The following is a 12,099-nucleotide window of genomic DNA, read 5'->3' on the forward strand; positions in this document are numbered from 1 at the left end:
AGTTCAAAGGTGACAAAGGCTATCTTTCATTTCTTGAACTAAATATAAAATGTTCTATTTAGCATTTAAAGCCCTTCTCAACATGGCCTCTTCTTACCTTCCTAGTTTTCTTACACCTCACACCTGTGTAATTAGAAAAAATCTTGTACCTTCGGACTCCATCTCCCAGAATTCTTTTTCTTTTCCCAGTATTCCTTTCCCTTCTCCACCACATTGTGTGGAGTTTGTATATAAGTTTTGGATATAAGTTTTGGTAACTCCTCTCTCACTCTCTTCTCACGACCACGGCTTGACTTAGTTCCCTTTTTACTCTAGCTTTTAAAATTTTTAGTTATTATTAATACATCTTATAAATATAATACTTGGAGTTTTGGATATTAATTTTAAAATCTACACGCCAGACATTTCATTGACTGTTCCCCTTGCCTGGAATCCTCCTCTCTCTTTAGCTCCACCTTCTGCTTTACCTCAGCAGCTTCCCTCAAAACTCAGCTCAAATCTCTCTGTAAAGGATCTTCCCCATTTCCCAGCCTTACCCCATCCCTCCCTTCTTCAGTGCCTTCCCTCTAAGGTTATCTTCCACTTACACTGTATATTTCTTACACATCCGTAGTTATAGACATTTCGAATCCATCATTAGAAAGTGAGTTCCTTGAGGGCAGAGATCATGTCTTTGACTTCTTTCATACCTGTACAGTTCCTGAATCATTGTCAGATTTGATAAATGCTTATTGGTTAGTTGACTGATTGATCCCACCCTGTCTTCTGGCCATACTTGAAGAAGAATTGTTGTGTCCCCAAGAATGAGGGATTTGAAGATGCTTGTAGATCTTAGTGGTTTGGAATGTTTGACATCATCCCTAACCCAATCCAGGGACCCCAAATGTTGTGCCTAGTGTAGCAATCACACAAGACAACTGACTCTGAATTGTGTTTTGGTAGGTGTCCTTAATTATTTGATTAAAGGCCACCAATGTATCACTCCAGATCTCCACAAAGTAGAACGAATAAGCTTCAAAACAGACTTTTTCAATGGTAACCATTAAGCATCTCCATGTGAAATAGAAGTCCAATATGTAAATTTTTCTGATCTTTAGGTGTGTATGACTTGAGTCAGTTCCAGAATGTTATAGTTTAATGAAAACGGGCTTTTTCATTAAGCATAATTTGATCCAACACCTGTCGCCTTAATGTAATTCCACCTCTCCAATTAAGGTCCAAGTAGTCCTTGGAAAAGGGAACATTTTTCAATTGTGTTTAGATTTCATAAAATGAGAATGAATTTGTTAATAAATCTGAGGAAAAAAGGATGAAATGTCTTCTGTGACATTACAGAAATGCATCCTCAAAGGAGCTGATCCTCTAAACCCAGGGCTCTTCAAGGTGGCCATAGAGAGGAAGGAAGAATCACCCCATAAAAGCTATTATGGCTATTTTGGTAACATTTAGTGACCGAAGTGCTTTTAAGTGAATATCTCAGGGCACAATTTGTAGCTGGTATTGAAATTTGGTATTTTAGCAAGAACGTTTAGCAGTTGAGGCTCTCAATTATTCTCATCTAGAGAGGAACCTTTGATAAATGCACATTTAATTTACAAGCTAGGAAGGATTGGAGGACCTCACATAGTAAACCCAATGAATAAATAGACGTATCTATTGTTTTCCATCAAGTGTAGGTGGTGGGGAAGTAATTTAGAACCAGCTACTCCCTGGGAGTCATTAATTAGTAATGCTCCTTGAGAAAGATGCTTTTTATTTTTATTTTTTCAGAGGAGCAGAAAGCCTTGCACATAAGATGTGTCCATAGTTTGTTTTTGTTCTGAAGCATACAATGGGAGCCCTCTCTGGGACAAAGACTGGGTGTTATCACTGTGTGCAGAAAGGAAAATGAAAGCAGACACAGTAACTTGGCCAGCAAAGCCCAAGTTAGTGAGGACTCAATTGAGCTTTCTGAATTCTCAGTTCACCGACCTTTAGTCTATTAAAAACCACGTGTAACAGCAGGTGTTTCTAGTTGGCCTGACTGCGCTGTCCCAGCTGATTATGTGAAGTCTGAGCAAAGAACTTTTATGCTGACTGAGTCCTTTTGGAGTCCCTTGATTCCTCAGTGCGTTATTTCCCTAATCTCCGAAATGAACCCTAGTGCAGGGAGAGTGGGGGACATAATGAATGTGTCATTCTGAAGTGCCCTGGATTTCCAGAGAGCAGCCGGAAGAGATCAATGATCCTACTGCCCCTTCTTTTATTAGAGTGCTACCTTCTGGCTATCATAACATGGTTATCATAACCATTCAACAATATTGTGGCCAGTTACTTTTCCAAAAATGTATCCTTAGGGAGACCATCTACATTCATGGCTCTGCTCTTCCTGCACTTCTTTTAGTTTCTCCTGAATCCTTTTCCCCCACCCCTCAGAGTATCTGAGCAGAAGCATTTTTATGCCATACATGGAAAGGATTGCCATTCATCCAAAGGTTCATTGTTTAAATTACAATGTTTATTTAAGTCAACACAAAAACACAACAAAATTGCTAACAAAAAAAAAATCTATGTTCATGTAACTTAACTCTTCAGTGAACAGAAGAACTTCTTTTAATGTTTTGGCTTTTTCAAGGGCCAGCCTTGGGTCAAAACAATATTTTGAAATAGCAGAAAGACTTTACTCTGTCCTCCCCAATACAAATATAGTAGGCACACGTATACACACATAAACTCACAAAAATTTCCCAAGTTAGCTTCTCATTAATAAATGTAAAAATGTCTCAAAACAGTAAAACTCACACAGATATGATGTTTCATCAGTAAAATAACTCATATACATGCCAAGCTGGGTTTTTTTCTGGCCCCTAAATCACTCTTTAGTCAGCAAGCTAGACACTGAATGCATTCATGCATGCATGAATGAATGAAAAGGCATTTATTTTTTATTTATTTATTTTTAAACCCTTACCTTCCAGCTCCAAGGCAGAAGAGTGGTAAGGGCTAGGAAATGGGAGTTAAGTGACTTGCCCAGGGTCACACAGCTGGGAAGTGTCTGAGGCCAAATTTGAACCTAGGACCTCCCGACTCTAGGCCTGACTCTCAATTCACTGAGCTATCCAGCTGCCCCCTGAAAAGGCATTTATTAAGTGCTTACTGAAACACATCAATTCTCTCAGGTTACTTGCTTAGTTTTACTGTTTTATAACCTTGAGTAATTTTGTAATGGTCTTAGTAACATAGCCTAATAAGCATCTAATTTCCCTGGGCAACAGAGGTAATGGAGGGAAAAGGGCTCCCTAGGTAACATGGTGAGATGTATAAAAAGTAGAAGAAACTCATGGCTAGTTAGTAGTCGACATTTGAGTTACTAAGTTTTAGACCCAGAGGTCATCCTCATTCTCTCCCACAATCCCCCTTTCCATAGCCAATCAATTGCTAAATCCTTCCATTCCTCCTATATAACGGTTCTCATATTTGCCTAATTCTCTCCTCTGACACTGCCACCCCTCTGGTGCAAGCCTCAATTACCTAGGCAATTTATTGCCCAAGTTGCCCGGGGCACTGGAAAACATTATAACATTCCCAGAGTCACAAAGTCCCAATAACTTGTTCTATTAGATAATGGACAAACTATGAACCTAGTAAACTGCTTCACTTTTTGCTTAAATTCATGGTTATTAACATGGCACAAGAGGAGCCTACAATTCCTTCCCTGAATTCCAATGGAATTTAAATGTAATGCTGTTTCTTTATTCTCATATACCTTTACAGATATAATCTACTTTTCACTCAACTGAACCTATCTTTCTATCTTTCTTATGGGAAACTATAGAGACTTCCACAAATCTGTGACTAATCCATATAGTCAAATGTATTTCTCAGATGCAAAGTAAAAATAAAATAGTTTTGGATTATGGATGTTGTTGACCATAGATTAAGATAGACTTGATAAGGCTGTTGAGAAAGAAAAAAATCTTCATGAAAAACTTTAATGATTCTTCTATGTTTGATGAGAAACCATTTTGGATTTTATCCTGTTCATCATGACCCTTTTTATATATTAGAGCTTTCTGCCAGTTATCTGACATCCTTAAAAGAAGTCATTTTTCCTTCTTGTCCTTCTCTTATCCTCAAAGAGAGAGAGAGAGAAAGAGAAAGAGATTTAGGAGTACAGAAGAGAAAAACCTTGATTGTGGGAAAGGTGAGGGTTTTATTGTCTTGAGCAGTTTAATACATTAACTAAACTCTAGGGCCCCTTTTATTCTCTCTGGCTCTCTCTCTGTCTACCTCTGCCTCTGTCTCTACTGTGACTTCCTAATTTCTAAATTATTTGACTACCATTTCTCATCCATAAAACACAAATAAAATACTTGCTTGAAAAACATTTGGGGGGGAGGTGTTGGGGAAGAAGCACTGTTTGAATGCAAACTATCAAAGACTTAATGGTGAGTAAAAATCATCCTCTACCAACTGAGGCTGTCTTTCTCATTTCCTTCTTGCACTCATCCTAAAGAGGACTGGAGTGTTGTCAACCTGATCCATTGTAAATCAAAATTATTCTGGTTCATTTCATCTGCAGTCTTAAAGCTGGTGATATTTTTTGGATAGTTCCATCATAACTGGAATAATAGCCAATCAATTGCCACTGGAATAATATCCCAATCTCACCATTTACAAGTGCCTTTGGTCTTCCTTTAAGGATGGGCTTACAATTTAGGAGCCTCTTTGGAAATATGTATATATTTCTGTTGTGTGAGTAGATATTTTCAAGGCTTAATGGTTCTACTAGGACAAAGACAATATTTCTAAAACAAATGAAATTCTAATTCTTCAAATTTTTCACATGCAAATTAGATCTGCAAATACATCATTGGGAGGATTTTCCCCCCAGGCATAAATGCAATGGATTTTGCATTCATTAACATGATCCCCAAAGTCAAGTCTTTGTTGTTGATACTCCTCTTCTTAATTATTTTGAACCTGGCAGGCATCAGTCTCTAACCTTTCCACAAGTAAGGCTGATCTCCAAATGACCTATCATTATCTTGAGCAAACCTCAATTTATTGCAACAAAGAAATAAAAATTAAATCGTGTGGTTGACATTTTCTATCAGTGAAACAGACTTATCCAGTGCATGAACTGCTAATGGGAATCTGCAGTAATGTCCATCTTTTGTTTTTCCTGGTGTTTGTAGGTTACATTTTTAAATGTACTTGTGGAGCCTCTGTACAGTGGATTGGTTTCCTGAAGAAGAAAAAGAAAAAGAAAGCTTCATTTGGAGGCACATACTTTTTTCCAGGACTCTATTTTGGTAGTTAAAAATAATTTCACTAAGTTAAAAAACGTTCTGACAAAAAAAAAAGCCATTTTGAGACTTCATTTGGATCATTTTGATATCTTATGTTGGATTTAGTTTTTTTTTTAATGTACACCTTTTTTTACTTTAAAATATCCTGAAATATTGTGATGGACAATTTAGGAAATCTTAATGTTCTTGGAATTGATTCATAGTTAAGAAAATGTCTTGTATCCTCAAAGTATTTTTGGACTTAAAAAAAGTATACAGAATGAATATGCTTTAGTGATGCTAGCTAAACTGTTCCTCATCCAGAAATCCATCTTTTCCATGCTATACCAGAATTTTTCTTAGTGATGCTATGTGGATTTAATGGAACACAACAATCTTCAGAGAATCCAAAAGTCAAGTGACCCAGAGGACAATGGAGAGATACATAGAGTACTAGTAGGAAACAGTGCATTACTTATCAAGACTTGAATGCATACAATGGAATGGGATCATCAATAAGGAGAGGTGTGACCAGAGCAAGGAGGTGGACTGATTATGTAGGAAGAGGGAGGGATAACATATGGTCCAAATAATACTCTTATTTCCACCAAATACTAAATGACCTAGAAGAAAGTTTCTAGCATAAACAGATCGTTTAGAGAGGATGAATGATTATGGACAAGAATCCTGAGAGTGAGAAATGTGGATTGGTTGCTATCCTGTCCTGGATGAAATGATAAAAAATTCAAGGTTATGAATACCAAGCAGTGTACTAAATGAACAATATTTAGTCCAGCTCTTTTAGTAGTCTACTAGTCAAGTAGATGGTCAAATATGCCTCTGTCTTTCTTCAGGTTACCAAAGCTTGCAACCTAAGTGTCGTGCTCGCTTTTTCTCACTCTCCAGATCTAAATCATTTAGCAATTCCTATTAATTCTCCCTAAATTTCAAATTCTCATAGATTTCTTTATTTCTTGCAATATACTCCCTTTCTTCTCAAAGATGGCACCACTCTGGTCCAGGCTCTTATCACCTCTAGCCTGGACTAAAGCATTAGCCTGCTGGTTGTTCTCCCTGACTTCTCTCTCTCTCCATTCTAGTCCATTCTCCATTTAGCAAAACTGCTCTTCCTAATGCAGAGGTCTAAGCATGCTACCCACCATATTCATTAAATTTTATGAGCTCCCAATTATCTGCAGGATCAAATATAAACTCCTCTGTTTAGCTTATAAGACTCTTTACAACCTGGGCCCTGCCTCCATTTCCAGTTTTCTTATATCTTATGCCCCTCTCTGTACAAGGCAGCAAGATGGTTCTGAAGTCAATGGATGCAATGCTGGACCTGGAGTCAAGAAGTCCTTCATTCAAACCTAATTAGACACTCATTCACTATGTGACCTGGAGTAAGTCTCCTAACCCATTTCTGCATCATTTCCTTATGTGTAAAGTGGGGATGATAATAGCACCTACTTCTAAGGGTTGGTATAGTCAGTCATATCTGCCACTTGGTGACCCGTTTTTGGATTTTTCTTGGCAGAGACACTGGAGAGGTTTACCATTTCATTCTCCACCTTCTTTTACAGACGAGGAAACTGAGACATCAGGATTAAGTGACTTGCCCAGGAACACACAGCTAGTAAATGTCTGAGGTCTGATTTGAATTCAAGAAGCTATCTTCTGACCCAGCATTCTATCTACTGTGCCACTTGCCTGCTCAATATTATAAGGCTAACAAGAGATAACATTTATAAAGTGCTTTGAAAATCTTAAAGCAATCATTATTGTTGTTGTGATATTATTTTTTTATTACTCTTTCTTTCTTTAAGTTTATTTATATTATTTATTTTTATTACTCTGTGCATACTGTTAATGCACATAGCACTCCATATTCTTTCTCAGAGCATTAGCACTGGCAGTATTGCATGCCTAGAATTCTCAACCTCTTCTTCCCTTTCTTTTTCACCGAAAGTTGCAGTATCTGCATGAAGCCTTTCCTGGTTCTCCTAGTGTCTTTTTGCTAAGATTTTCTCCATTTTCTCTTATAATTATCTTGTATATACACAGTAGTTTGCATCTTGTTTCCTTTAATAAAGTATGAGTTCCTTGAAAGAAGAGACTGGTTTTGTTTTTTTGGTGTTTTTGTTTTGTTTTGTTTTCCTTTGCTTTCTGTGTACTCCTAGTACTTAGCATAGTGTCTGGCACCTAGTGGTGCTTACAACTGTTTGTTAACTTCTAATCTAGGAGAGATACCATGGGCAATTCAGTTTCTTTCTATGTGATCAGACTCTGCGCATTCTGTGATTCTGATTCTCGATTACAGAGGACATAATTATTTTCCCTTGGGGGGAAATCATTTCGGAATACCTTCTCCATTTGAAGATCTTGAGATATAGTTCAGTTTATCATTACTGAGATGTAAGTACCACTAATACAGCTTCTTAGCACAGTGCCTGGCTTATGGTAAACATTTAATAAATGCTAAGTATAAGCTCTTTGGATTGGTTTTTAAGGCTCTCTAGAAACAGATTTCTGTGTATTTATAGATATATATTATTTATATATTTATAGATGTCATATATAACATATTATTTAGATAAATTTCACTCTATATCTCTCAATTAGTCTATACTTTGTCAACATGGAAATCTAGAAATCCCCAGTTTACTTAGTTTAAGGGTATAAACCCCAGGTTGTGACCTTGTCACAGGAGAGGTTCCCCCCTGAGGGAAGGTCCCACTTCAGACACTGGACATCCACTTAAGCTTTGGCGCAATAGGTAGCGCATCAGTTTCTCAAGTTGAAGGTCCCCAGTTCGATCCTCAGTAAGGAGGGTGTGATATACTGGGAAAGGCTTCTGGAGACAAAAGAGCTACTTGACTTGGGATGGAATCTACCTCCTACCTGAAGTGGATGTCTAGTGTCTCGTGAAGTGGGACCTTCCCTCAGGGGGAAACCTCTCCTGTGACAAGGTCACAACCTGGGGTTTCTACCCTCAAACTAAATAAGCTGGGGATTTCTAGATTTCCATGTTGACAACTTCAACCAAAATTTGAAAAGCCAACTATTTCTTGATCTTATTCTGTCTTCTTATACCTTCACATTCCCCTCTGCATGGAACTCTCACTAATCTCTTCTGAAATTCTTTTGTCTTTAGTCCCAGATCAGATGTTCCCTTACTCCATCAAGTCTTCCCTTATCTCTCCCTTTTTCACTTTTCCACCCCAAAGAATTTTCCTACTCCTGAAATTGTCCTAAAGAATACTTGGTTTGAATTTTTACTTTCCTCTTGTCATAGTCTACATTTGTATTAACCTGATTTCAGTATATAGCATGTACCCCCTCTCCCCCAATAACTAGGAGATTGTAAACTCTTTGAACATGGGAATTATGCCTTTTTATCTTATTTCCCTGGCACCTAATACAAATACATAGTAAATATTAATTGTTTGTTGAATGAGTTCAAAAGAAAATAAAAAAGATGTTTGGGGCAAAAATTAAGAAGGTTTTAAAATAATGATACTAAAATACAGTGGACATGATGATCCTAAACCTGAAATCACTATTAAATCTTTTGACCTATTTCTTTTCTCTCTTGCTTGGCTGCTAAACTTCCAGAAAGAATAGCTTCCATATCATTTCTATCCTCTTCCTCTTCAGCCCTCTGCAATCTGTCCTCTGTGACCACTTTACTGACATTGTTCTTTTTAGGTGACTGTATTAGTTCCCAAAATTGAAGGCCATTTCTAAGTCTTCATTTCCTTGACCTTTTGTTAGTATTTGCAATTGTTGACCTCCCCTTCCTTCTTAATTGTTTTTCTTCCCTTTATTTCTGTGACACCACTCTCTATTATCCTTTCTTTGCAGATTCCTTCCTGGGTTCATCTTCCTACTCATTTTTAATTTGGATGTGCTCCAAGGCACTTTCCTAACCTTTTCTTCTCTATGTAATCTGCCTTTCAGTCATCTCACCCACTCCCAGGAGTTTCAGCTATGACTTCTGCTAGTGACTCCCAGATATATACATCTAGCTTTAATCTCCTCCCTGAATTCATTTATGTATTTCTATGAAACTTGCTGAACTGCTCTACCTGGATGCCCCTCCATCATAGAAATACCTTCAAGATAGAAAATCAATTGATTTCTTCTTAAACCTGACCCCTTTTCTAATCTTTCCTATTTCTCTTGATGGAGTCATTCTTCCTTTCCCACCACCCCTTCTGCCCAACTCTATCACTTAGCCTCACAGTCTTAGAGTAATCCTTTAATCTCTCTTATCTCTCTCTCTCATTCTTTACATCCAATTAGCTCCCTGAGAAGTGTCTCTTTAAATATGTCCCCTTCCCTCTACTGGACCCATTAGTTCAGGCTCTTATTACCTCTCCCCTGGATTATTGTAATAATCTCCTAACTGGTCTTCCTGCTTCCAGTCTCTTTCCCCTACAATTCATCCTCAACATAATTGCCAACATAATCTCTCCGATGTGTAGGTCTGCATGTTACTCCTCTGCTCAAAAAATCCAGTGGCTTCTTATTGCCTTTGAAGGAAAAACACAAGCTCTTTTTCTGATTCTTGAGACTTTCCACAATTTGACCCCAACCTCATTTCATTCTATTACTCTTCACCTACTTTTTACACACTCCTCTTGCACTATATAACTCTTCCCAGATATGACTGCCCCCTCCTAGCTCTATAAATTCAGAAAAACCAACTTCCATGCCGTTGGATTCCACTCCTGTTGGATTGTAATATTCTTGAGGGTAGACATTGTATTATATTTCATCTTTGAATTCCCCAACTAATGTAATGCCTGGAATATAATAAGCACATATTTTCCACAATCATATTGAAAAAATCATAGGTATTTTGACAAGGACAGAATCATACAGATGACTGAGATGACTCTCAATTTCCTAAAGAAGAGTCTGAAGTTGAAAGGGTTTAAATGACTGCCCAAGATGACACAATTAGTAGTGGGTATGAGATGAGAAGGCAGGTCTCCTGATGAAATTCAGTTTTGTTTTGTTTTTTTGCCACATGACGTTACATGGAAAGAAAACCTCAAATTCTGCCTTATTCTTTGAATAGTGAATGTTCTTGGCTTGTTTCTCAAAGTTGTGGTGATGAATGTTGGCTAAAAATCAGCGATGTTTTGAACTTTGCTACAAAGTTGGCTCAAACTATTCTGGAACAGGAAGTAAGGAAACCTGAGTGGTTCTGTGATCAGAATGGACAAAGAAGACAAAAATGAGAAGCTGTTTTTGAGATTCAGGAGTCCAGCTATCAGTCCCTCTAACATATGATTTTCAGCATTATAATCTATAAAAATGATGGTTATTGAAATAGAAATAAGCAGTAGGACTAGAAACAAGATTCTAAATGGAAAAAAATCCTTTTTTTAGGGAGTGAATAAGAAGGTAAGGTGAGGATCTGGAGTTGGGAAATGATAGGAGTGTATATTTCCTGGGATATCTAGGTCAGATTGTTACCAGGATAGGGATGAAGGGTCTCCTTTTGTGAGCTGTGCTTATTTTGAAGGAATGAAATAAAACACATTTATTAAGAGTTTAGTATTTGTTTTTCCCTCAACTAGTTTCCTCCAAGCCCTAAGAAATTTGTCTCCACTCTCCCACCCTGGGGCAGGAGGAGGAGTGGTGATATGACATAAAATAAATTAGTTTAGTCAAATAAATTAGTTGTTTAAATAAGACATAACCAATGAAATAAATGCATATTAGATATTGGCTGAAAAAACATTTAGGAAAGGTATGTGTATGTGTGCTTATATAATGAGAGACAGAAAGAAAGTGAGAAATTTGAGACAATATTGGTCAGTTGCTAAGCAAGTTACAAAATAATCTATTTAGAACTGGGAGAAACCATAGATGGCATAATCCAAGTATTTGATTGAACAGATGAGACCTAAAAAGGTTAAATGATTTTCCCAAGGTAGAAAATGGCATAATGGGGATAAGAGTTCAGGTCTTTTGACTTTCTGACTCCAAATTCAGTGCTAGGTTCTTTATCTCCAAATCAGTATACTTCTACTGGCACTTGACCACTATTTGTCTCAGTTTCTTTATCTTTAAAAGAATACTACTACCTATTTTTCAAGGTTTTGGTACTTTGCAAACCTTAAAGACACATATAAATGAGTTCTCATATAATATAAGCTCATATGTGCACAGTGCCCTCTTGAGTTGCTCATAAGTAATTATTTTCCCCTTTTAATTAAGCTTTCCCTTTGAAATACCACTTCTGAGAATTTTCTCATTTTGTGGAAAATCAGTAGCCCCATCCTTTTTTCAGATAAAGATAAAGTGTATAGCCCTTGAAGGTATGAAGCCCTGCGCTCATCTCTATTAGTCACACAGGAGTCAAAGAACCACTATAAAAGGTGAAAGATACATCTTTTAGTTTGTATAACTTATTGTGGTTCAGTCATTCAGTAAAGTCTGACTCTTTGTGACTCCCTGGGCCATACTATTTATGGAGTTTTCTTGCAAGGATATTGGAGTATTTTGCCATTTCCTTCTCCAGGGGATTAAGGCAAATAGAGCTTAAATGACTTGCTCAGGATCACATGGCTAGTAAGTGTATGAGGCTGAATTTGAACTCAGGATTTCCTGGCTAGAGACCCAATACCTCACCCACCTAGTCTCCTTGCTGCCTCTTGCATGTCTAACAAAATGCAATGAACAGGTTTTTAGAAAAGGGGGAAAAAAAACCCTGATAAATAGGAAAACTCTTTGTCATGATCCACTGATTTCTTAATGATTGCCAAACTATAAAAAGCAGTTTTGATTTGCTTAGTGCAGCAGAAATCAATTC

The 12,099-nt window shown here is 37.3% G+C and overlaps 1 protein-coding gene across 5 annotated transcripts in view; it reads right to left on the minus strand.

The window, feature by feature from the left end:
• Positions 1 to 2,475: 2,475 nt before the first annotated feature.
• Positions 2,476 to 12,099, minus strand: part of ITGB6 (integrin subunit beta 6) — a 191,222-nt gene continuing 181,598 nt past the window's right edge. For all 5 annotated transcript variants that reach the window (XM_056793943.1, XM_007494246.3, XM_007494245.3 and 2 more), the window contains one exon: positions 2,476 to 5,227. In XM_056793943.1, coding sequence (XP_056649921.1) covers positions 5,126 to 5,227 — 102 coding nt within the window. In that variant the 3' untranslated portion in view covers positions 2,476 to 5,125. The remainder of the gene's footprint in view (positions 5,228 to 12,099) is intronic.

This window comes from Monodelphis domestica, chromosome 4, assembly GCF_027887165.1.
Source record: "Monodelphis domestica isolate mMonDom1 chromosome 4, mMonDom1.pri, whole genome shotgun sequence".
NCBI lineage: Eukaryota > Metazoa > Chordata > Mammalia > Didelphimorphia > Didelphidae > Monodelphis > Monodelphis domestica.